The sequence below is a fragment of the Trachurus trachurus genome (genome assembly GCF_905171665.1).
Source record: "Trachurus trachurus genome assembly, chromosome: 21".
Lineage (NCBI taxonomy): Eukaryota > Metazoa > Chordata > Actinopteri > Carangiformes > Carangidae > Trachurus > Trachurus trachurus.
This window is the reverse complement of record NC_139899.1, coordinates 29,631,824-29,658,272: the sequence shown is the minus strand read 5'-3', so window position 1 is coordinate 29,658,272 and position 26,449 is coordinate 29,631,824. Positions and strand designations below refer to the sequence as shown.

At 42.7% G+C, this 26,449-nt stretch overlaps 4 protein-coding genes across 5 annotated transcripts in view; 1 reads left to right on the top strand and 3 right to left on the bottom strand.

Annotated features, from left to right (window-relative positions):
• The window catches only part of caska (calcium/calmodulin-dependent serine protein kinase a), a 176,918-nt gene that overhangs the window by 89,022 nt on the left and 61,447 nt on the right, over positions 1–26,449 (top strand). The window lies entirely within an intron of this gene.
• LOC311004699 (putative G-protein coupled receptor 82) lies at positions 8,907–12,859 on the bottom strand (the record flags this gene model as incomplete). The annotated part of the gene is made up of 4 exons (XM_083996871.1): positions 12,811–12,859; positions 9,826–10,640; positions 9,200–9,340; positions 8,907–9,104 (listed from the first exon to the last, which is right to left on the bottom strand). Exons 2-4 carry the CDS (start codon positions 10,633–10,635, stop codon positions 8,907–8,909), a joined length of 1,149 nt encoding a protein of 382 aa, XP_083852997.1. The 5' UTR covers positions 10,636–10,640; positions 12,811–12,859.
• LOC311004698 (putative G-protein coupled receptor 82) lies at positions 14,851–19,469 on the bottom strand (the record flags this gene model as incomplete). The annotated part of the gene is made up of 4 exons (XM_083996870.1): positions 14,851–15,072; positions 15,171–15,311; positions 16,994–17,835; positions 19,445–19,469. 4 exons carry the CDS (start codon positions 19,467–19,469, stop codon positions 14,851–14,853), a joined length of 1,230 nt encoding a protein of 409 aa, XP_083852996.1.
• Positions 21,556–23,688, bottom strand: gpr34b (G protein-coupled receptor 34b; the record flags this gene model as incomplete). The annotated part of the gene is made up of 2 exons (XM_083996869.1): positions 21,556–22,177; positions 23,114–23,688. 2 exons carry the CDS (start codon positions 23,686–23,688, stop codon positions 21,556–21,558), a joined length of 1,197 nt encoding a protein of 398 aa, XP_083852995.1.

Genomic DNA, 26,449 nt, shown 5'->3' with positions numbered 1-26,449 from the left:
TATTAAATTAAATCATGAATCGATTCATTGAGAAAATATTTGGCAGATTAAATTAACTGATGGATTTGATGGATGGATGGATGGATGGATGGATGGATGGATGGATGGATGGATGGATAGACTTATTATTAGACTCCATGTCCATTTAAATAGATAACAAGAATAATTTGTTTTTACAGATGAATATTAATCTACAGCTGCATCAGACAGTTGATGGAGAAATGATCGATATAGTCGATCATGTGACTTTTTATCGACTCATTCATCGATTCATTGAGGAAACAACTGATATTGACCATAATCATCATTAGTTTGAGCCCTGAATGAGTCCTGGAGTTTATTCAATTAAATGTTATTTATAATTATAACAGAGAATCTTCAAACCTCGTCGTCAGGGAACGGTGAAACATTATCATCTTTATTTTGGACTTTGGTTTCTTGGTTGTTAAAATCTCAGAAACGTGTCATTGTGTGTGTGTGTTCAAACGCCAGCATCACCTCAGTGTGTCCAGCTGCTGCAGTGTCGTCCTCCTCCTGCAGGTGGAGCTGCTCTTTGATTTCTGATGTGTGTGTGTGTGTGTGTGTCAGTGTTATAGCTGTGTTACTGGTGTCTGCGCTTTTAACCAGCTCTCATTATGATGATGATGATGACAACACACACACACACCCACACCCACACACACACACAGACACACACACACACAGCCAGTGTGACTCTAATGGCTCAGTGTGTGTGATACTCACAGAGCGGCTGCTTTCCTTTTATCTGGGTTTTATTGCCTTTTTCCAGAGACTCATAATGTGTATTATATTACCAGAGTCAGCCCCCAGCCTGTGGATTACACACACACACACACACACACACACACACACACACACACACCCCTCAGGTATTAGTCATCACAGTTCTTCAGTCGACTGAATCACCGGCTCAGCTCATTGTCTTTGTGTGAGTTCATGATGATACAGCTGTAGGTGTGTACATGCATCTGTGTGTGTGTGTGTGTGTGTGTGTGTGTGTGTGTGTGTGTGTGTGTGTGTGTGTGTGTGTGTCTGTGTGTGTGTGTGTGTGTGTGTGTGTGTGTGTGTGTGTGTGTGTGTGTGTGTGTGTGTGTGTGTGTGTGTGTATTGCACGTGAGCATGACCAGAAATGAGAGAACACACTTCCTCCTGCAACATTTCACACACACACACACAAACATTAGAAACATCAGAGCTTCACTTTTCTTTTTGGTTTGGTTTTTTAATCATCAGAATAAAACGTCCGATCAATCAATATTTAGATAATTAATCATTATTTTTTCCCAGCTTCTAAAAAATTAATTGGCTTAATAACTTTGAAACTTTGTTGTGCTTTTATTTTGGCGGGGCCGGGTCAGTCAGAGTAGTTGCTAATTAGCGGCTCGTTAATTGATCAGACTTGATGGAAGCAGCTTCCGTGTCCAAACATCTGTCGACACACGGAGTCCGGGTTTCCATAGCAACACTCGTAGCAGCATCTTCAGACGTCACGGGGACGTTAACCGGCTCTGAACAAGGTCGAAGGTCGAAGGTCACCGAGGCCCGATGAACACGTTTCTGAGTCCAGATGCAAATTCATGAGACCAGAACGAAAAAGGTCAGAGGTCGACTTCACTGTGACATCACAACGTTCGTTAGTCAGATCTGGGAGTCTGGTTGTTAAATCAGCTGACACACACACACACACACACACACACACACACACACACACACACACACACACACACACACGATACTAACTCATCATCATTAGCGCTCGCTGCCGGTGGTTTTGGTGGTTAACCCCACTGAGGAAGTTCTGTGACATCACAGCTGCTGATGGGTCACATGACCTTCATCATGCTGTTTTAAACACAGTAACACAAAATAAAACACAGTTATTTAAGATTTGTAATTTCATTTAATTTCAATTTCTCTCTGATTATTGATTGATTATCGATTGGGCCCTTGTGCTGATATCTGATCATCATCCAAGCTGGATGGTGGTAAAATTAAAAAAAAAAAAAAGTGGTAAAAATATCAAATAAATAAATAAAATTGAAAAAGTTGAAAAAATTCTAGAATAAAGTGGTATAATTTCTAAATAATAATAATAAAAAAAGTGGTAAAAATATCTTTAAAAAAACATTACAAAATTCTAGAAAAAAAGTGGTAACATTTCAAAAAAAGTGGTAAATATTTTTTTTTTAAATTGGGAAAAGATTCTAGAAAAAAGTGGTAAAATTTCTAAATAATAATACAAAAAGTGGTAAAAAAAAAAAAAATCTTTACAAGAAAAAAAAAACCTTTAAAAATTTTAGAAAAAAGTGGTAAAATAAAGAAAAAGTTGGGGACCCCCTAGAACCCTCTCAAGGACCCCTGGTGGGTCCATGGACCACACTTTGAGAACCACTGTATTGGATAATTTACAGTATGTCAGAGTGAAAGTGTGTGTGTGTGTGTGTGTGTGTGTGTGTGTGTGTGTGTGTGTGTGTGTGTGTGTGTGTGTGTGTGTGTGTGTGTGTGTGTGTGTGTGTGTGTGTGTGTGTGTGTGTGTGTGTGTGTGTGTGTGTGTGTGTGTGTGTGTGTGTGTGTGTGTGTAGCGTTGACATTGGTCCGACTCCACGGTGGCGTTCACTTCCATTATCACCACTGAACAGTGACTGTAGCTGCAGCTTATCAGATGTACTGTCCGAGATTTACGCCCTTTACAGGGACACACACACACACACACACACACACACACACACACACACACGCTGACAGCGGAGTCGTCCTTGTTGAATATGGATCAGCCGCTGCCACTTCTTCTTCCTCCTCTTCCTCCTCGTCTTCTTCTTCGTCTTCTCATGCATGAAAGTCACTGAATTAATTTAAAGCTGTTGTTCATAAATCACCGTATCTCCACCACAGACACACACCTGTGACGCCAGTGCAGGTGTGTGTGTGTGTGTGTGTGTGTGTGCAGATTCTCCGCAGCCTGAGACGACTCTAGGTTTCATATACGTGTTTCTGGTTTGATCTCACGTGTTTCTGAGAGGACGGTGTGAAGGTGAACACACACACACATACTCAGAGTGTTTGTGCTTCAGCGTTTTTGAAGTCGTAGCGATGCCGTGTGTGTTTGATCCTGACGTTGTGTGTGTGTGTGTGTGTGTGGAGCGACCTCAGGAATCCGTAAACACAGAGAAACTTTTGATGCGAACACAAATCAACCAAGTCCATAGATAGCTACCAGACAGGAAACTCTTCCAATCTCCGCACTGCCTTCTTTACAACTGCTTCTTTAAAAAGGCTCTCAAAATGTACCTCATCAGTCAAACCATGTACCATCAAACATAATAAGACACTTATTGTCATGTTTTTCTTTTTTTTTCTCCTTCTTCTTATTCTCATTATCTCATTCATTATTATTGTTTTGTATTATTCATTCACGTATGTATTTTTCCTTACAGAAAACATTGCCGTTTTGAATTATTCTGGCTAGATCTGAAAAAACAACAAGCAAGCGAATGATTATATACATTCACTGAGCGAATATTATGAAAATAAAATATATATTTCTTGCTAGAAATGTAATCAAATGGCATTTTTATGCAGAAACTACCTCAAAATATTGATTTTTCTACTAAAAATTGTAGAAATATTTGCTATGTTTTTTGTTCTCACAGCTGGAAACTTGAGAGTCACATGACTTGGACGCAAAACAATAGGAAAAAAATAGTCCGAAAAAATGTAACAGTCATACAATTTAAGAGCCGTTATTGTAAACCCTCTATGTTTTTGCACTTTGGACCAACGTAGCCAAGGTACGTTTTATAGATAACCATGAGACTGGGTTGGCATAGTATGCAAAGTTGAATCATTAATAGTTTGGGATTGTTGGATTCATTAACAGCTAATGTTTGTGGTCCCGGGTGGGGGCTGGGGGCCCTCCGAGTTACGTCTTGCCCGGGGCCTCAGAGTGTCTAGAAACGCCCCTGGGTGAGGTTTTCATTTTGGGTTTCATACCTCTCCCCTTTGCACATCGTAGCCATGATGATTGTTCATGCTGTTTTAAATGATATGTCCGTGCAAAATAAATGAAAATAAAACATTTTTAAAAATCGCAGAATCTCAGAGTCTGAGGCCAGAAGCAGCAGCAGCAGTTTGGCATCTTTGTATTTCAGAGTTTGTGTGTCTGTGCAGCAGCATTTCACAGCTTCACCACTTCTCCTCTCTGTCGGTTGGTCACTGCTGCTGCTGCTGCTGCGATGGTGTGAAGCCGTTAGAGAGCAGAGGCGACCCAACCTCACTGTCCCTCCTTCTCTTTACTGTACCACAGTGTGAGTGTGTGTTGGTACAGTGTGTTTGTGTGTGTGTGTCTGTATGTGTGAGTGTATGTGCCCAGGGGAGCGTGCAGCTCTTTTTTTAGACGCTCAGTCAAATTGTGTTTGTCCTCGTTCTCTGAAAGTCGGCGCCAAGTTTTTTTGGGTTTTTTTTTTCACACCAAGAAACATGAGAGAGAAAAAAGCATCAGCAGTTTTAACATCGACTCGTCTCCTGCTGCAGAAATATATTTAATGTGACACTGAGGCCGCCGTCTCTTGAATAAAGTTTATTCAATGACACATTTTACATCCGTCGTCTTAGGCGTTGTCTTCGTTAACACATTTTCATTTTCTATACAAAACTATTTTCCTCTCTGCTGTCGATGAGATGAATGAAACACAAGAAACAAAGAACAGAAAGAAACTGTTGCCGTGTCAGAAATGCAGAGTTTAAATTAAAACAGCCAATCAGGAGCGAGCTCAGGTGTACGCATCGTCGTTTTCCGAACAAACAACATCACTAACTTTTTATTTTACACAATTAAAAAAAAGAGGCAACAAACAAGAACAAAAAAAGACAGAATTTGCAGAAGACCCGAGAGGGATTATTAGAAAAATCTCACCTAATAAAAGTAAAAACAGAAACAAACCTTAGAAATAACCCCAAAAAAATCAAAGAATTAGACCTGAGTGCATATAAAACATTTACATTATTTGTTTGTAGTTATTTATTGTCCACTTGTATGGATTGTCTGTGTACTGTAATTTTATGTCAGGAAACCAAAGACAAATTTCCACAATTGGACAATAAAGTTAAACAAACTAAACTAACTAACTAACAGATTAATTATATTATAAGAAATATAGTGAGTGGAAGTAATACAAAGCAGGACGCACAAAGACATTCAGACATCTCCTCAGTCAAACTGTCATAAACTAGAAACTAAAACACTTTAGTGTGGATATATTATTACCTATTACACTGATACTGATAAATAATAATCAATAAGTTATATAGTAAGTACATAATCGTTATATAATCGTCTCCTCCGTCCTGACTCCACCTGAGACAGACAGGTGTGACTGATGGAGGCAAAGACTCATTTCCCCATTCAATAGTCGGATGTCAGCTGTTTTTACACAGGAAATGGCCTCGGTTACTACACACACACACACACACACACACACACACACACACACACACACACACACACACACACACACCCTCAGGACCATTAGCAGGGCTGTTATAGGGTTGTGTATGATGATGATGGGTGGCAGCTCGGAGCAGCTAATGGATTCTTTAATGGCGTCCAATGGGCCTTGAGGTGTCGACCATGAAATTCTGACATTGAGCTTTCATAGTCACACACACACACACACACACACACACACACACACACACACACACACACACACACACACACACACACACACACACACATACACATACACATACACATACACACACTCTCTCTCTTTCAAACACCTCCATACACTGCAAAAACTCAAAATCTTACCAAGAATATTTGTCTTATTTCTAGTCAAAACAAATCTCATTATACCTAAAATATGTATATTTATACATATACATACATAGTTATACATACAAAAGTAGCTTGTTTTTAGACACTTTTTACTTATTTCAAGTCTATTTTCATTTGAAATAAGTAGAAAAATCTGATAGTGGAGCAAGTTGTTCTTTCTTATTACAAGCACAAAAATCTTGCTTTCACTGGCAGATTTTTCTACTTATTTCAAGTGAAAATTAGTTTGAAACAAGTGAAAATGATCTAAAAACAAGTTAATTTTTAGGTGATGAGTCTTATTTTAAGTGGGAAGAGATTAGTTTTGACTAGAAATGAGACATTTTGACAAGAAATAAGACAAATATTCTTGGAAAGATTTTGAGTTTTTGCAGTGTGATGTTGTGTTTTGTGTGTTGCCTGGTTTAGTTCAGCAGTTATTTCTATTTTCATGTTGTTGAGTTTCTCTTTTCGGTGCCTCATCAGCCTGTTACACATGTGTGACTGATTACTGTATATACTGTGTGTGTGTGTGAGTTTGTGAGTGTTGCTGTGGAGGATGTGTGAGTGTCAAGTCGGTTGCACGGGGCCTCAGGGGACTCGCATCTGCAGATACACACTTCACACAAAGTTGTTGCCTGTTCCTGCAAGCAGGAAACTCTCTCTCACACACACACACACACACAGACACACAGACACAGACACACACACACACACCTGCTGCACAAACAGCAGCAGCAGCCGTCGTCATCTCATCAATTATTTACACACAATTACCGAACAAGGTTTGTGACACACAGACACATCAAATATTAATCAGCTGCTGTTGCACACGAGGGAAAAACTCCACAAACTCTTTGTTTCCTGCCTTTTTATCACATTAAAATTATTCTGGTCTAAAATATATTATTAGGTACAAAGAATACATCATACATCACATTACATTACCACAGCAGTTCAACCCACAAATAAATTCCTATAATAAATTATTATACGTTCTGTATTTCTTACTCATTGAATGTTCAATTTATTTAAATAGTCTTTTACTACCTCTTTAAAAATGTGTTTTGAGTTAATATTTTTGATGTTATTAGGTAATGTGTTCCATCCTATAATGGCTCTGTATATAACTTGTGCAGCTTTATGTTTCACTGTTGCTGCCTGTGGTCGTCGACCTTGTTATTGAAGCTGAAGTTCTCCGCTGCTGGAGTTTGACTTTCACCGATGTCACAACTGATCTGAGGTCAGACTATAAACGAGGGAGCAGGATATTAATACTTTACATGCTGCCAACCTGCTAATGTAAATATTCAAGCTGACAGAGTGAAACGTGCAGGGACCAGCTGGTCAGAGATCAGCAGACAGAAAAAAGCAGTTTTTCAATCCCGAGTGAAATTGTCTGATGTGACGTTTTAAACCACAGCTGATGTGACAGAAACTTTCCAAACATAAATCCATATTTCTACATTGCTGCCTTCGTCTCAATTAAACAACTCCTGATAGTAGTCAATGAAAACTCATTCATTTATTTAATTATAAAACAAAACTATAGATGACACACGAGCCTGAAAGCATATACACATCTAAAGGTAAGGTTATACAGTTACCATGTGCTGAAAAGATAGTAGAGTACATAACATTACATCAGTATCTTAATGACATCACATATGCAACATACATGGATGTTCAAAAAAATACATAAACAACACAGACTAGCATTAAAACAAACATGTCAGCTGCCATGCTGCTGTTGTTGAGGGTTCCCAGTCGATTCACTAAATAAGCAATAATTATAATAACTTAACATACTCATGGACTTAATTAATAATAAAGAAAAGTAGTCCGAACAATAGAAACACAGGGTCTTTGTAGGTTTGATATCAATCACAGCACACATCACAGCAGATTTGTACTGTTAACTTATTTTATTTTTTGCAGATTTTGTTGGTAAAAGCATATTTTATACATTTTTGTAACATATCTGTGTTTATACATGTTAACCATATAACTATACATAGACCCAATACAAGACTTATCAAAGTTTTATGACAATGAAACATCTACACATATACAAGGACATAACATAAACACAAAAAAACCAAAACACAAGATAGTCGGGGGTTTGCACAAACAAACCACGGCCCGATCCCCTGCCTCGAGGGAAGGTACTCTGAGCGGCCCCCAAAAACTGGGGCTTGAGGTTTACTCTGTTTTGATTGGGTATAACACAGAGCGGGATGTGACGCCAAGTGAAAGCCCCATAATAAGCGGCATTTTAAAAACCCAGGATTATTAAAAACCTGCCTTCACTGCTGGGAAAAAAACAAACACAACAAAAGTCGTAAAAGAAAAACTGCCACATAAACGATTGCATGGCGATCGCAACACACACCTCTTCAAACAAAATGATTACGTTTGACGTTACCAGGAGCTTCCTCAGTGGAAACGTGGCTAAAGACAACAAAAAGAGAAGACTTTGATTTTAAAATGTCACTTATTTGCGAAAACTTAAAGCCTCTACAAAGAACCTTTAACTGGATATGCAAAAGTCTCGTTTCTGCTGTCCTTGGGTCAGTCAACTGACCGGGCCGAACAACACGACCGCATTGGGGTGAATTCCGATTCCTATCATAACCCTCAATCTTTAACCCTCAGTCTCAAAAAGTTTAAGGGCTGTAGAGCCCTCAATATTGAGATTCTCCGACACCACCCTTGGAAGCAAGGGCTACCCAGAATGCAGTATTTTCTTTGTTAATAGAGATATAAATCCAAGTATCCGAGTAGTGAAATGACACTCGGATGCCGCCCAAGCCGAGCGAGTACTCGAGTACTCCACTATCGTGCTAAAGCCCTAGTCTGAAGACGTATCTGCATTTAAGGAGTGTCCCATTTCTAAGTCACAAAATAGCCCTTAACACTCGGTTTTGAAGGCTTCTAAAATTAAGAGTTGATCTTGAGGGTTGAGATAGGAATTGGAATTCACCCTTGTTCTCACTTTCTAAGTGTCAAAGTATTTGAGGACTTCTTCTTCGTCTTCTTCTTCTTCTTCTTCCTCTTTTTCTTCTAAAAGCTACAAAACACTATCACGACTTGACTCCATGGTCGCTGTGACCGTGGTCCCGTCCACCGTCTGTCCCGCTCCTGAGCTGCTCTGTCTGAACTTGAACAAGATTAGAGTTTGTCGACGGAAGGCCTTGTCCAACAGGAAGTACATCACAGGGTCGGTGGAGCCTCTCAGAGCCGCCAGGAGGAACAGGCCGTTCTTCAGCTGCAGGAAGACGAGACAGACAGAAAGTCATTATCATCATCATCATGAGTCTTTACCTGAGTCAGTCAGAGTCCGTCAGGTAGAAGAAGAGTCACCTCGACGAGGGTGGAGAGAGGATGACAGTCTCCTCTGATGTTGGCAGCAGCTGGATCCGTCATCTGATGGTGGCGAAGAGCCAGAGTTAGGAAGATGGGTTTGAAGATGTGATAGGGCAGCAGACAGACGGAGAGAACGACCTGCAGGAGGAGAAACGTTGTAATAACGTATGACTGAGCCACAAACTAAGACCTGGAGGTTTAAGACTAAAGTCGTAGTTTTAGGGTCAAATTGTAATATTTCAAGAAAGAAAGACACAATATTACGAGATCAGGCTGCAAGATATGTTAGAAAACATTATGTTGCAATTGGGCGTCAACAGTTACTTATGCTTTTCATGTTGCCTATTATTATCTAGATGATGTGATGTTTGTTGGGTCTTGTACCAAACAAACTTGTTGCTTCACATCCTGAAGATATGGTGATGTGGTTTGTTGTCCTGAGCAACTCTGTTGCAACATAATACTGATGGTCTTGATAATGCACAACTGTGTTGTGACACATTTATATTCGCACTTGTGGTCCAACACTTTGAGAGTGAGTGTTTATGTTGAACCATCACTGAACTCAACAGTGGCCAGATGTTAAAGTTAAAATAATCAGAGTGTCATAGATTCATATCCACCTGGATGACCACGATGTTGCGGAGCACCCGACCCAGAAGGCTCTGGGAGGTGGTGACGGTGGTGCTCTGGCGCGAGCGTCTGATGTGCTTCAGCACCGTCATGTAGGAGAGCAGCACCAGCATGTAGAAGACGAAGAACATGGTGACGACGACAAAACACAGCTCTGCTGACAGGCTTCCTCCGATCTCCACCGCTGGGCTGTAGCACTTCTCATCAGCCACGTCTGCAGCTTCCGTATCACTCATAGCTTCGTTCACTGAGTAATACACCGTCACAGGGACAGTGCCGGTCAATGTCACCAACCATATTACGACACACACCCATTTGGCGAAAGAGGCCTTCTTCAGGCTGGTGAAGAAGCCGCTGGGCAGCAGCGTTTTGCAGAGGCTCGGCCTGGAGGCGTGGGTGCGCTGGATGAGGGTGGCGAAGCGGCTGAGGGCCACCCAGGTGAGGATCTTCAGGCTGATGTAGATGTTGATGTGCAGCACCGGCGTGATGCCGTGCACCACCAGCTGACACAGGACGCTTTTGACGGGCCACGCCGAGCCCCCGGCGTAGTAGGCGGCCAGGAAGGGCGTGGTGAGGGACATCAGCAGGTTGGAGACGCTGAGGTGGGACAGGTAGACGTGAATGGAGGAGGTGGAGGAGATGCATCGCACGAACACCCACAAGGACAGAACGTTGCCTGGGAGAGCGGTGAGGAAGAGGAGGGTGTACGCAAACGGGAGGAAGACGGTCGTGGCGGCAGTGGGACAGAGGAGGGAGGAAGAGGAGTTAACTGGAGGAGGAGAGTGCGCAGAGTAATCCATCTGATCTGGAAGAACACAGAGGTCACAGAGGTCATTAAAACATTTGTAACTTCTCACATAAAAACACTTCAAATAACAGAAAACATTGGTGGAATAGTCAGCAAGGAAATTAGGAAACGTTATTTCGGCCAATCATTTCTCCCCTTTAATAACACCAATTGGTTTTGTATTTCATATCGTTGGAAAGCCTGATTAGTCGCCTTTACAACCAGGTACGACTTGTAAGGATCGTGCATCCGTGGAATGAGGAGCACAGTGTGGGAATTGCCCCCCAAAAAAGTGCCAAAATCCCCTGCAGTATTCTCCTGTTGGAGTTCTCTCTTGTTCTGAGCTGCTTGGTGGATTGGATGATTGCACTCACCCACAGTAATAAGTAATAAACAACACATATTTTTACACTTTATTCATCTGACACAGTCGGGGACCTCAGGGGTGAGTGGAAGATCCATACACTTCCTCCTCACGCTGGTCACATTTCGCTGGGTGGCATCCCATTCCTCAACCAGGAGTTGTTGTAGGTCAACCAGTGTGGTTGTATTGGTCACTCATGATCCCAAGTCACAAGTGTTCAACTGGCTTGAGGTCTGGGCTCACGTCATCCTCTCCACTCCCAGATTGTGGAGGTACTCTGTAATGATCCTGTCTCAAGATCCTTGAGATACAGGAACGCCACTGACTCCAGAATCTCATTCCGATATCTCACTGCATTGAGATTGCCTTCAATAATGACTACCCATACGTTTGGCTGTGTTGCTCATTCCACGAATGCACGGTTCTTACAAGTTGTACCTTGTTGTAAAGGTGACTAACCAGGCTTTCCAATGCTATACAATACAACCCCAACTGGTATTATTAAAGGGGAGAAATGATTGACTGAAAAAACGTTTCCGAACTGTTTTTGAGGAGTTTAGCTCATTTGGGTTCTTATAATCACACATTTGGAGTCAATATTGACTTGTTGGCCGCAGCCAAACTTCAATGAGAACTTCAGGTGAAGAGATAATAATGCAGGCATCAACCATCAAACATGTCAGCCCAGGTCTCTCAAGGAATACCAGTATGATATATATCACGGTATGTAATGGTGCGTTCCATTTACAATGAAAGTTGGAACTCGGAGCTTTGGACAATGTCGCCTCCAAGTTGAGCACTTTCCCGCTGAAAAAACCAACATGGAATTCGGAAAAAAAGGATGATTTATAAAATGAAATTAAAATATAGCGTTTATATACTTGTAGACGTTAGATGTTAAAAAATTCCAACTTTCAAGAACACCTGAAACGCACCATCAATGAGCTGCATTCAGCTCCTGTGCCCAAAGGAGCTCCTATTTTTTGTATTGAAGAGGAGCTTCTGCACATGTACAAGTTAAACTGAAGGTCTATGGGCAAAGATTTCTGTGCCCCAAGGTGGAAACATGTGACCAATCAGTAACTTTAATCAACGTAGAGCATGTTTAATCTACATTTTTATTGCAGAAGATACATTTAACTCACTTTTATCTTGCTCATCTAAAAATATACTTTTCAAAGTATTATTTTATTCTTTAAAGTCTTACTCAAAGTACTGGGGAATGTTAGGGTGGTGCCCTAGTTTCCCCTTATCGTCCAGCCGCCACTGGTGGTACCATGCATCTGACACACGATGCGAGTTGAAATTAAATGTGTGAAGGACATCAATAATTATAATCATTCTTCTCACACTACATTTCTACAGTCTGACCTCAGTTCACCACCACATAGTGTGCCGCCAATTCCCCTTTTTCTCCAGAGTATCTGTATGAGTGCTCCAGAGTTTGCAATGCATACAGATGCGCACATTCTCCATCAAAACACAACCTCTGTGTTGAAAGTGATGTACCACCACTTTCAGGCCCTCTTTTTATGTACGCCACGTTTATAAATGAGGTCCCAGAACACAAGCAAACTTGAGTTTAACTTCAATTTGAGTTTTTTCAAATCCCTATTCTTAATGTTTTTTTAATGTGACAAAAAAAAAGCCAAGCAGGTAATGAGTTAATTAAATCATTGTCTCTGACAGTTTAACAGCACAAAAATATATGAACACAGATATTATTCCACTCAGTTTTTAAAGTCAAAATTGGATGAGACAGAATTTAAAAAAGAGAAAATGTAACAACAGTATTTTCCGTTAATGTCTGTGAACAATACGTACCACTGATGGTCCAGCGTTGCCGTCGCCGCCGCCTCAGATGGAGAATGAAGTTAACGCTGCTGTCAGTTCCCTCTTATGTTGAAGTGGAGGTTTCTCTTGACTCTGTTACACCAATGCTTGTTGTGGTAGTGTGTTGTGTGTGTGTGTGTGTGTGTGTTCCTCTCAGCTTCCTCAATCAGCACTCATGATGCGAAATGCTTTACCAGAATAGAAAAGATAGTTTGCATGCTGCAGCAGAGTGTGTGTGTGTGTGTATGTAGGGTGTGTGTACATCTACTTAATACTTTATATAAGCAGTTTATTTTGAAGTTAGTGTTTCTCTTTTTTTGTTCTGCTTTCCTTTCACCTAAAGTGACTGATGACTGAAAAAACACCACCACTTCACTGGTGTGCACCACATATAGATACAACCCTCAAGGGCAGAGCGTGTGTTTTTAATCTGGAAAACATGTCTGACATTTGCACAAAGTTGTGTTTCATTGTTAGATCTTTGTGTGTTGTCATGATAGTGAAAGATCATCCGGCTTCTCTGGAAGTTTCTTATCTCTGTCACTATTTGTCACAAAGCTTCAGGCTTTGACGTTGACAGCAAAGTTTTCTCTGCTGCTGCTTCTTTGACGATGATGCGTTCGCTGACTGTGGGACCACACACACATGCACACGCCCTCCCTGATCCATTGGTCTCAGATCAGATGCGCAAAAAGTCCCTGATCAAGTTCAAGTTCCTTCTAGAAGTGAAACCATGAACTGAATAGTCACATTATGAAGGGCAGAATCAGAATCTTATGGGTGAAGTGTTTCATGATACAATTATTGATCAGGAAGCGATAACTGTAAACTTTGATTGAAAACTGAAAACAAGCCCTTATTTAAAGAACTGGGATTGGTTTGTCGCTCACTCTGTCGATCAATAATATCTCAACGTCTCCAGGGAAATTTAGGGTTTAGATGTTCATGGTCACCAGATGTTTGAACCCTGATGACTTTATTGATCAGCTGATTTTGGCCCTTAGTGGAACGATGATGTGGAGACTGTGGTGAGTTCTCCTGTGGCGCCACCAGCTGTTCACATCTCAACATCTGTGAGAGGCACAAACCTCATACAGATGTTCATGGTGCCCCGACGGTGCTTCCTCTCACTCAAACAGCATTTCCCATCAGTCTCGGCTGTGTGTTGGCTAAACTAGCACGCTAACGCTAAGATAGTCGACATTATACTGCTAAACAGCAACATGTTAGCATTTAGCTCAGAGCACCAGTCAGTGCAGCCATGCCAGCATGAACAAGCCTCTTCTAAACAACTAATGTATCAAAAACAATCATGTTTTCATAATGTATAATCAATGATATTATGTATAATTGATAGGTTTCATTTCTTTCCCATTTAAATCATTTGTGTGTATGTGTAGAATAGAATAGAACATCCTTTATTGTCATTGTCACATGTACAAACAAAATATAAAATGTCAAACCAGACAGTACACCATCAAGAAAAAAACTATAAATGAGCATTAAAAAATAGCTGGAATAATTCATGCTAATAATGAAATAAAGCAAAACAAACACACAGCCATACATTCAATTTGCCAAATTGCACAATCCCACATTGCACTGTGATTAGGTTTAGGTGTCATTCAATAATTTGTCCACTAGAGAGAGTGACAAGTTCATTTTTACACTCCAAATACTCAGTTGGTCCAGGTCACAGTTTGAACAGTGACAAGTTAAAGTTAAAGTTGTTTGTTCATTTATTTTTTTATTTATGTTTTGTGGTTTGTTTGTTTTTTTAATGTAAAGAATATGAAGCCAGTGAACACACAGTGGCCGAGTGTAAAGTTCCTGCCTCCTAAATCTTACCAGGAACTTCCTCAGTGGAAAGACAACAAAAAGAAAAGAGTTTGATTTTAAAATGTCATATATCTGCAAACTTAACAAAGTAAAATGTTAATTAAAGGGGACATATTATATCTACTTTCTGAAGGCTCTTTAACATTAGGGTGTTTGTCTTGCCTTCCGGCCCTCAAAATGTGAGAATTGACTCTACAAAACACTTTCACGGCTTGACTCCACGGTCGCTGTCACCGTGTTCCCATCCGCCGTCTGTCCCGCCTTCTGACCAGAACCTCCCTTCGCTCCTGAGCTGCTCCGGATGCACTTGAACAGGACGAGGGTTTGTCGACGGAAGGTCTTGTCCAACAGGAAGTACATCACAGGGTCGGTGGAGCCTCTCAGAGCCGCCAGGAGGAACAGGCCGTTCTTCAGCTGCAGGAAGACGACACAGACAGAAAGTCATCATCATCATCAGCATCATGAGTCTTTACCTGAGTCAGTCAGAGTCCGTCAGGTAGAAGAAGAGTCACCTCGACGAGGGTGGAGAGAGGATGACAGTCTCCTCTGATGTTGGCAGCAGCTGGATCCGTCATCTGATGGTGGCGAAGAGCCAGAGTTAGGAAGATGGGTTTGAAGATGTGATAGGGCAGCAGACAGACGGAGAGAACGACCTGCAGGAGGAGAAATGTTGTAATGACGTGTGACTGAGCCACAAAACTAAGACCTGAAGGTTAAGGACTAAAGTTGACGTATCTCCGGTCTGTCATAGCCCCAGCAGACTGCCGGATCACACAGCCATCACGCATTGAACGGGATCATCCCTATGTTCCCCGGGTCCTATGTTCCCCACTTTGTATGGGACCGGGGAACAAAGCGGAGAACATAGGACCCTTTTTCTAAAAAAGGGTCCTATGTTCTCCGCTTTTCCCCAAAAGGACCCGGGGAACATGCAATTTTTGTACCTGGAAGTGGAGTTGTGACTTTGCAGAATTTTGCCTATTTTTGAGTGAGAAGTTGAGTTGAGACTTTGAGCGAGAAGTGGAATTGTCCCATTGGTTGGGTTTAGGCAATGAAGAAAGGAGTTGGTTAAGTTTAGTAAAAAAGACCAGGTAGAGGCTAGACAGGCCAGATAGATAGAGAGTCCAGATAAGTAGAGAGAGTCCATCAACCAGCAACAGCGGGGAACATAGGACCCTTTTTTAGAAAAAGGGTCCTAAGGGTCCTAACATAGGACCCTTTTTTAGAAAAAGGGTCCTATGTTCCCCAGTATGTATTGCGACCGGGGAACATAGGACCCTTTTTGGGAAAAACGGGGAACATAGGACCCAGGGAACATGGGGACGCTCCCCATTGAACCACATTGATTAAAGGAAGTAAAATGCACGAGTGCATGAGTATCTGGTAAGTTTCAAAATAAAACCAGACAAAAGACAAACTTTACGATCGTAAATCATCACTTGGTCAACATTATTTTAACCTGCTGGCACAAGCAACAAGTCATCAATCAGTCAGAAGAACCTGTAGCTAAACAGGAAGTCATGGATGGAAAAAAATATTCATCATGGAGGTGGAAAACCGCAATAGTTTTTTACAAGCTGAAAGTAAAAACGGCTGTCATGATAGATTGGTCTCCAGCTGCTCTGGGCTCTAGGGATGGATCAGAGACACATTGCATCCAGTGGGCGGCGGTTTGATACGTCAGACGGAGCTAAACGGTACCTGAGTCGGAACGGAGCAGAGACAGAGTAGGTGGAAACTGGGGGAACAGCCTGGATTGCGATCCAGAGCCGGAAAATACAACTATTACTGGCTACCCATCTCCGTCGTAATCGCAGCGAAGGGTGACTACGTTTTTATGGCGAGACATTTTAATTCTTAGATCAACGTTGGCCATTGTTAACTAGGGCCTGTAGCTCGGCATGCATTGATTACATAGCAGTTAAACAAATGTAATAAGATGGTCCTGTTGGCGGGTGACCTCGCCCCTGGCTGGCGTAATCGGTTCTTGGCTCTTGACCAGCAAGAAGTTGGAGCTTGTCTGTGACCAGTGTTGAGAGCCAAGAGGTTTAGGCTGTAGGGATCGGCGTTTCAAGTAAAAGCACTATTGGAACCACCAGTAACTATTCCACCATTCTTCAAATATTGCCGGACATTGCTAATCCCAATCGAAAAGCAAAGAACTGGTGGTAGGTCAGGCTCTGGCTCAGAACTAGCACTGGAACCAGCTGGGTGGAAATGGGGTACGTGTGGCCCTAACACTCTGTTGTCGTGAAATATGAGTGTTTATGTTGAACCAATACTGGACCTAACTGTGGCCACATGTTAAAGTTAAGTGTCATAGATTCATATCCACCTGGATGACCACGATGTTGCGGAGCACCCGACCCAGAAGGCTCTGGGAGGTGGTGACGGTGGTGCTCTGGCGCGAGCGTCTGATGTGCTTCAGCACAGTCATGTAGGAGAGCAGCACCAGCATGTAGAAGACGAAGAACATGGTGACACCAGCAAAACACAGCTCTGCTGACAGGCTTCCTCCGATCTCCACCGCTGGGCTGTAGCACTTCTCATCAGGCCCTCCTCCCTCAGCCACACCACCGCCGCCACCGGCTTCTGTCGCACTCATAGCCTCGTTCACTGAATAATACAACGCGATAGGCACACAGCCGGCCAATGTCACCAACCATATTACGACACACACCCATTTGGCGAACGAGGCCTTCTTCAGGCTGGTGAAGAAGCCGCTGGGCAGCAGCGTTTTGCAGAGGCTCGGCCTGGAGGCGTGGGTGCGCTGGATGAGGGTGGCGAAGCGGCTGAGGGCCACCCAGGTGAGGATCTTCAGGCTGATGTAGATGTTGATGTGCAGCACCGGCGTGATGCCGTGCACCACCAGCTGACACAGGACGCTTTTGACGGGCCACGCCGAGCCCCCGGCGTAGTAGGCGGCCAGGAAGGGCGTGGTGAGGGACATCAGCAGGTTGGAGACGCTGAGGTGGGACAGGTAGACGTGAATGGAGGAGGTGGAGGAGATGCATCGCACGAACACCCACAAGGACAGAACGTTGCCTGGGAGAGCGGTGAGGAAGAGGAGGGTGTACGCAAACGGGAGGAAGACGGTCGTGGTGGCAGTGGGACAGAGGAGAGAGGAAGAGGAGGAGTTAACTGGAGGAGGAGAGTGTGGAGAGTAATCCATCTGATCTGGAAGAACACAGAGGTCACAGAGGTCATTAATCATGAGCTACAGGATCACAACAGATTATTCTGATAAAACATTTATACTTTAAGTTAAAAACACTTCAAAAAACAAAAAAAACCATTGAGGTAAAGCAGAGCGCTGTGACATCACAAAGTGACAGGAAGTCCTGACGGCTGGTTTTAAGGCTCAGTTTCTGAATACAGGCTGTGTGCATTTCTCTGTGGACTGAGGCTTTGATACTTTCACAGTATTAATATAGAACCTAGAGCTGCTTTATAATCACACTACACATGGACATCTACCTTTATACTGTATGGAGCTTTAATACAAACATCTACCTTTATACTGTATGGAGCTTTAATACAAACATCTACCTTTATACTGTATGGAGCTTTAATACAAACATCTACCTTTATACCGTATGGAGCTTTAACACAAACATCTACCTTTATACCGTATGGAGCTTTAATACAAACATCTACCTTTATACTGTATGGAGCTTTAATACAAACATCTACCTTTATACTGTATGGAGCTTTAATACAAACATCTACCTTTATACTGTATGGAGCTTTAATACAAACATCTACCTTTATACTGTATGGAGCTTTAACACAAACATCGTACATATAAAAGTTTCTGCAGCACTCAATCATCAGTACAGATTCTCTTTAACAGAAATAATAGTTTCTCTCTCCTGATCAATATTAAACCAACAGAATTATTAAGACCTTGGTCCTGTTTGGTTCCTTGGAAACTTGAGTTCGACTTCAGTTTGAGCTTCTTTTTTACAAATTACTATCATTAATTTTGATATTTTTTTATGATAAAAAAAATCATAAAAGCCCAGCAGGTAATATGTTAATCAAATAATTTCCTTTTGGTCTGTAACAGTGTGACAACACAAGTATAGGAACACATATAATGTTCCACTCAGTTTTTAAAGTCAAAATTAGATGAGACAGAATTTAAAAAGCAAAAATTTAACATTTGTATTTTCTGTTAATGTCTGTGAACGTACCACTGATGGTCCAGCACCGTGACACCGCCTTGCCTCAGATGGAGAATAAAGTTAAAGCTGCTTATTGTTCGTCTCTTATGTTGAACTTGAGGCTTCTCTTGAGTCTTTGATGGCACTGTACTACTTGAGTTTGTGTTTGTGCAAACAGCAGACATGAAGATGAAACACGCCTCACCAAAATAGGACAAAATGGTTTGCATGGGTGAGATGCTGCTGTAGAGTGTTTGTGTGTTTGTGTATTAATAGGCTGCTTGTGCGATGTGATGCATCTACACATCTGTGATGCTTAATGAACTGGCTACTTTGAATTTCAAGTTTGTGTTTTCTCCTTTTTCTTTTTGCTTCCTTCTAGGCCTGGGAAAAGCAGTTTACTGAAACGCTAGAATCAGTTCATTGAAAAGATTCGTTCAAAAAATCTGTTCACCGAATCGTTCAGTGCTTGGCGGCTCGTTGGCAAACATTTAGTTTGTTCACTCAAACAATTTGTTCCTTTGAACGAATCGTTGGCGAACAATACAACACTCAGGCTACAGGTGTGAGGTGTATTTACAGACATTTAAATAAAACGTACTTATCACATTTCAGGTCACCTTTTGTGATGTCTTTATTGTGCATGTTGGCATCATGATGACGATGCAAATAAGATTAATCGTGCATCCCTACGTCCTTCCCTTCACTGGGGGGTTGTGCCGATTCAGGCTGATTTTTGATATCTGGATTTGAGTTGAGCAATACTTTTCTAATTATGTCTTACTGTAGATCACACCTCCAAAAGTCACACCCCTCCTTCCCCTGTGGTATTGGTTTCTTTCAAAAGTTGCACGCTGGAGGAAGATGCAGGCCACAGATTCAGAGCATCAATCCCTTTTTAAAAACGTGTGAAAATGAAATACTACTAACAGCAGCTGAAGTGAGTCGCTGATCCCTCAATCCGGTTGTTTAGCCTTCTGCCTGGCTGGCTGGCTAGCTGCTAATAAACATAGCATCCTGTTTAGTAGAGAGCGCTGTGTGAAGCTGTGTGGATCTTATGGCATCGAGCCTCTATCACAGGTCACAGTCTGAGAGACACCGCTGTGTGATGTCAGCACAGTCTGTTAATCTGAAACTACAGCTGTTTCCATGTCGGCTGGTTCCTTTCATCTTGTCTGTGTTCTTCTGAATTCATTTGCATTGTGGATATATTTTAAAAAACACCGTGCAGCAACAAGTGCATGACCCTGCAGGATCATAACTGTGTGTGTGTGATTGTGTGTAGTTGTCATTCTATAATCCGCCACTAGAGAGAGTGACAGGTTTATTTTTCCACTGTTGGTGCAGGTCAGAGTTTGAACAGTAACAAGTTGAAGTGAAAGTTGTTTTGTTTGTTTTTGTTTTACATATAAAGAATATGAAGATTTTTTAAAAACTCTTAACCCTGTGGATCACATGACGTCTTCAAAGCACCGTAAAAAAGAAACTAGGTACTACATCAAACTGGAGATATGATAGTTTTAATTTGATAGTACTGTATGTTGCATTTCTTTCCATATATTCGTCATTTTACAAAACGGTTAAAAGCGGTCCAATCAGCTCATACTATACGGCATGAATTTACCAGGGATGTCTGGTATAGGGGGTAGTATATTTTTTCAATTCGGATTTGATGATTTTTGTGTATTGTTATGTAAATGAGGTAGGTTAAAGTGAAAAAATAATTATCAGATCATACAGATGAAGTTGTGCTGAAAAAAAACAAAAACAAGCATTGGTTAAACATTTTTTTATGTGGTGTATTAAAGGCAAAATCAAAAGTATAAAAGTAGGCTCAGAGCATTTAAAGGGATAGTTCAACATTTTGGCAAATTGGCCCATTACCATAATCCCTATAGTCATAGCAGTAGGTTCGTTACCTTTAATTGTCGGTGCAAGCTATTTTTAGAACGGCAGAGCAGAGCCTCGAGCTGCTCAGAGCTACGCTACGGAGGCTCATGGGATTTCTTGGTTTCCCTCATCAAATACACAATCCAACAACTTCAAAACGCTCTGGTGGACAAGTTGTGACCTGCACATTCACCACGCTATGAGATAATAACAGAACGTTACCAGACAGAGTTGTTTTAGAGGGAAATACAGAGACTGCTTGATGAAAAACTGTTCCTGAAGGCAACATGCATCAGTGGTTTTGCATGAATTTCCCTCTAAAACAACTCTGTCTGGTAACGTTGTGTTATTATCTCATAGCGTGGTGAATGTGCAGGTCACAACTTGTCCATCAGAGCGTTGTGGAGTTGTTGGATTGTGTATTTGATGAGTTTGATGAGGGAAACCAAGAAATCCCATGAGCCTCCGTAGCGTAGCTCTGAGCAGCTCACGGCTCTGCTCCGCCGTTCTAAAAACAGCTTGCACCGACAAGTAAAGGTAACAAACCTACTGCTATGACTATAGGGATTATATGGCAATGGGACAATTTGCCAAAATGTTGAACTATCCCTTTAAGGGTTAAACATCACCAACATCAGCATCCTGTGTCAGTGTCCAGCCGCTTCACGCTCCTTTAGAAATGGTTCATGACACAATAAATGAGGCAAAGTTTACGACTCAAATGACTCAACACAAGTCTAGTGGAGACTGTTCATGTGACGGCTGATGAAATCAAACCTCCACGACCTTTAGTTTTATAAACGGTTCGTTGAATCGCTCCATGAAGCTGCTGCAGTTCGTCTCACTGCCTCAGCCTGTCCCCACTGACCAGGTTGGAGTGTCCGGTCCCCGTCTGCTCCTCCTCCTCCTTCAGTTTTCCTCCGACTATGGCGACCGTGCTGCTATGTCCTCTGTCGCCTCTCCGCGTCCTGCCGTCGCCCTCGGCCGTCGAGCTGCTCCCGCTGCTCGCCGCCACGTCTCGTCTCACGCACAGCACGCCGCTCATCAGCCGCAGCACCTCCTTCCTCACCGAGGACGACAGCAGGAAGTACATCACCGGGTCCAGGCAGCTGTTGAGCGCCGACAGCAACAGCGCCGTCTCGTTGGCCCGGTCCGCCACGTTCCTCCAGTAGCACGGCGTCGTCTCCGTGATCTGAGTCGCGATGTAGAAGATCCGCACCACGTGGTAGGGCACGAAGCAGACGGTGAAGAGGAAGAGGACGAAGAAGGACTTCTTGGCCGTGCGGGTGTAGCGGGCCGTGTTGGGCAGGTCCGGTTTCTCCCGAGACGTCCTCAGGAGCCTGAGGGCGATTCTCCCATAAGAGACGACCAGAGAGATGAAGACGAGCCAGAAGAGCACCACCAGGAAGATGTTGATGTAGGCCTTCCACTTGGCATTGTGGAGCTCCTTATACTGGAAACACCTGCAAACACAACGTTTCTGTTAAAGCTCCTTCAGTATAAAGGTAGATGTTTGTGTTAAAGCTCCATACAGTATAAAGGTAGATGTTTGTGTTAAAGCTCCATACAGTATAAAGGTAGATGTTTGTGTTAAAGCTCCATACAGTATAAAGGTAGATGTTTGTGTTAAAGCTCCATACAGTATAAAGGTAGATGTTTGTGTTAAAGCTCCATACAGTATAAAGGTAGATGTTTGTGTTAAAGCTCCATACAGTATAAAGGTAGATGTCCATGTGTAGTGTGATTATAAAGCAGCTCTAGGTTCTATATTAATACTGTGAAAGTATCAAAGCCTCAGTCCACAGAGAAATGCACACAGCCTGTATTCAGAAACTGAGCCTTAAAACCAGCCGTCAGGACTTCCTGTCACTTTGTGATGTCACAAAAAAGCAGTCACCCAAAGCCACGCCCCCTCACCACCTGGACCCACCATCCATCCAATAACTTTGGACGAACCAGGGTCCGTCCTCTTCCCAGTTCGTCCAAATTTGACAAACCGGGGAGAGGAGCTTCGAGAAGCTTCCGCTACAAACAAGCTTGAAAAATAGACTTACTTAACTTTTTTTCGGGACAATTTCGCATTTCAGGGCTTCAATACAAGACGGACATTACATAGGTATTTGGATGGAGGTATTTGGATGTTTTTTGGTGTGTCTTTTTGTGACAAAGACAGTTGGTATCCATTTGCAACCGTTATATGGACATGCACTGCTACTGCTACGCCGAGACCCCCTGTAACTCAGAGAAGCCACGGAGGACTCTGAAACTTCTCCCAGCCTTTAGTCCACATGAGGGTGAGAAGATAATTGAATTTTGCAAGTGCAATTTGAATTTTGGGTGAACTATCCCTTTAACTGGCGCACTAAGACTCAGTAGATGAGGCGTTCAGGGTCACTCACTTGGTGGTGCTTGCTGGGTCGTCGCTGTTTGACATGAGAAACGGCACGGTCAGAGTAAACGCCCCGATCCAGACGACGGCGCAGAGGCCGTGGCTCCCCCTGGTGGAGCGGAGGCGGCGCTGCGCCCCGGAGCCGCGGTGCATCTTCAGGTAGCGGTCGATGCTGATGAGGCCGAGCAGCGTGATGCTGATGTACATGTTCGCGTAGAAGAGCGTTCCCACCAGCTTGCACGTGACGGGCCGCAGCGGCCACACGTCTTCCAGGCTGTGGTAGAGGATCCGGAACGGCAGACAGGCCACCAGCAGCAGGTCGGCGAACGCCACGTTGATGAGGAACACACGCACCGAGTTCTTCTTGGAGTGGACGCAAAAGAAGACCCACAGAGCCACCAGGTTCCCGGCCAGGCCCAGGACGAAGATCACGGAGTAGAGCACCGTGAACGGGATGTGCAGCACGCCGTGATCCACCTCACACCCGGGGTCAGCGGTCATCGTCATCGTCCCGTTCATCTCGCTGGTCACTGAAGGCTGGAGGAAGGACGTGAAGGGAGAGGGGAAGGGGGTGTGTGCCGCCATGGTGGAGTCTGTGGTCCTCAGGCCTGGAGACAGAAACAAAGGACGAAGCTTCAGTTTCATTAAACCCAGAAAACTGATCCCTCTCTAATCTGATCAAACAGAAAACACTCAGTCGACGTCTCATTGATCATCAGGGTTTCCGTCGGGTCTTAAAAAGCATTAAAAAGTCTAAAATTTGAAAATCAAACTTTTAGGCGTTAAGTCTTAAATTTGTTGAAGTCAGTGCTATTGGGGGGCAACCGCCTTTCCGACATCCCACCAGTCCGACATAGGCCTCTAATTGTCTAAATGGCAACACTTAATTTTCTATCAAACGTCCCATCATTCCGACAATTTTTGCCTCCTATGGTCGGAATGACTGTATTTTTTTCTTTTTTTTTAAACATCCTGCCTTTCCGACAATTCCTCCGCATGTCGGAATAGCAGTATGTCGGAATGGTGGGATGTCTAAATGGTAGGATGTCGTAGTGGTGGGATGTCTAAATGGTGGGATGTCAGAGTGGTGGGATGTCTAAATGGTGGGATGTCGGAGTGGTGGGATGTCTAAGTGGTGGGATGTCGGAGTGATGGGATGTCGGAGTGGTGGGATGTCTAAATGGTGGGATGTCGGAATGGTGGGATGTCGGAATGGTGGTATGTCTAAATGGTGGTATGTCGGAGTGGTGGGATGTCTAAATGGTGGGATGTCGGAGTGGTGGGATGTTGGAGTGGTGGGATGTCTAAATGGTGGGATGTCGGAGTGGTGATGGGATGTTGGAGTGGTGGGATATCGGAGTGGTGGGATGTCTAAATGGTGGGATGTTGGAATGGTGGGATGTCTAAATGGTGGGATTTCGGAGTGGTGGGATGTCTAAATGGTGGGATTTCGGAGTGGTGGGATGTCTAAATGGTGGGATGTCTAAATGGTGGGATGTTGGAGTGGTGGGATGTCTAAATGGTGGGATGTCTAAATGGTGGGATGTTGGAATGGTGGGATGTCTAAATGGTGGGATTTCGGAGTGGTAGGATGTCTAAATGGTGGGATGTCGGAATGACAGCATGTAACCGAAGTATTGTGTTCAAGCCGTGACACTTCATTGTGCTTTATTAACTCCAAACAAGCCCAACGCGCAACTTATATACTGCAGCCAATTTACTTTGCAAGTAATTTTGTGACTGCATTTCTTTTGTACGTTTTTTGTTTGTCATGATATAGTACTTAAATTTCATCCATAATGGTCTTAAAAAGGTCTTAAAAAGTCTTAAATCTGAGTTGGTGAAACCTGCAGAAACCCACATGAGGCTCATCATCATCATCATCCTATTCATCATCAACCTGAGCACGTCACTGCACTCAAATTGCAATTTGGCGGTGCAAGCATGCAATTTAAAGGAGGCGCTCATCGATGTGGACAAAGTAGGAATAACCCTGAAAAACCGGTAGCAAACATTAGCAAACATTTCACCATACGGGACACATACTGTAACATTCATACACAGTGCATCCATATAATACATATAAAATAGTTCATTCATCTATCAGATGCACATGGCCTTTCTAGATGACACTCTCAGGTCAGGAAGCCACAGAGTGTTTCACTTTGACAATGAGAACGATGAAGGAAAAACAGCACCGTCTGGCTCTCTCTAACCCTAACCCTTTCAGATCCTAGGTTGATTATGTTCATTTTGTCTTCTCGTATATATTAGTGTATAGTGTAGTTTCAGATCCTCTCCTCAGCTCCAGTCACACTCATCTGCACCTCGTCCACCGACCACAGTGTGTTTTCTACACATTTAACTCATGTGAAAGAACAGTCTCAGTACAGATCAGTGGTCACTGTCTGCTGCTGGTGTGTTTTTAAAAATAGTGGGTTTGATTCTTGTGTTGCACGTCTTGTCATGACTCTTCCAATGACAACACTCGGTTGACGTGTCTGTCAGCTGACATCACGTTTTAGTATTGGCTCGACTCGCTGGGAACCTGGGCTGAGATGTTACCAAAAAAAGTAGAGCTGCAACAATTAATCGATTCATCGAACAATAATCGATTATTAAATTAATCGTCAACTATTTTGATAATCTAATAATGGGTTTGAGTAGTTTTTTAAAGATAAAAAGTCCAAATTCTCTGATTTCAGCTTCTTAAATGTGAATATTTCTGGTTTCTTTGTTCCTTTATGACAATAAACTGAGTCTCTCTTTGGTTTGTGGACAAAACAAGACATTTGAGGACGTCGTCTGGTGGTTTTGGAAACACACTGATATTTTTCAACATTTTTTAACATGTTATTGTCCAAACAACTAATCAATTAATCATTTAAATAATCAACAGATTCATTGATAATGAAAATAATCGTTAGTCCTAGCCCTAAACAAAAGCGTGAGTGGAAATGGGCCTTTAGCTCCGGTGAGCTTTCACACTGTACGAACCGCACCACATTTCACTTGCAGTCAAAACCAAGACCCACGTTTTTAGGCGGACCAGAGTTCAGATGAGCTTCCACACCAGGTTCAGGTTCAGGTTCAGGTTTAGGTTCATTTATATCCCGAGGGAAATTGAATTTGCAGCAGGCATCACAAACACAATCGACAGAAGCGCCAAACAGCTCTGATGTGAAATCGACCTGACCTAATTCTGTTTTAATAGAAAATGATGAGGAAACGTTTTTCTTTGTTGTTGTAACGTGTTAATTTATATGAAGTCATTGTCTTGACCACTTCCTCAACAATTTACTATCTCGTGTGATGTGATGTGTGTATTTGCATATATTTCAATAAC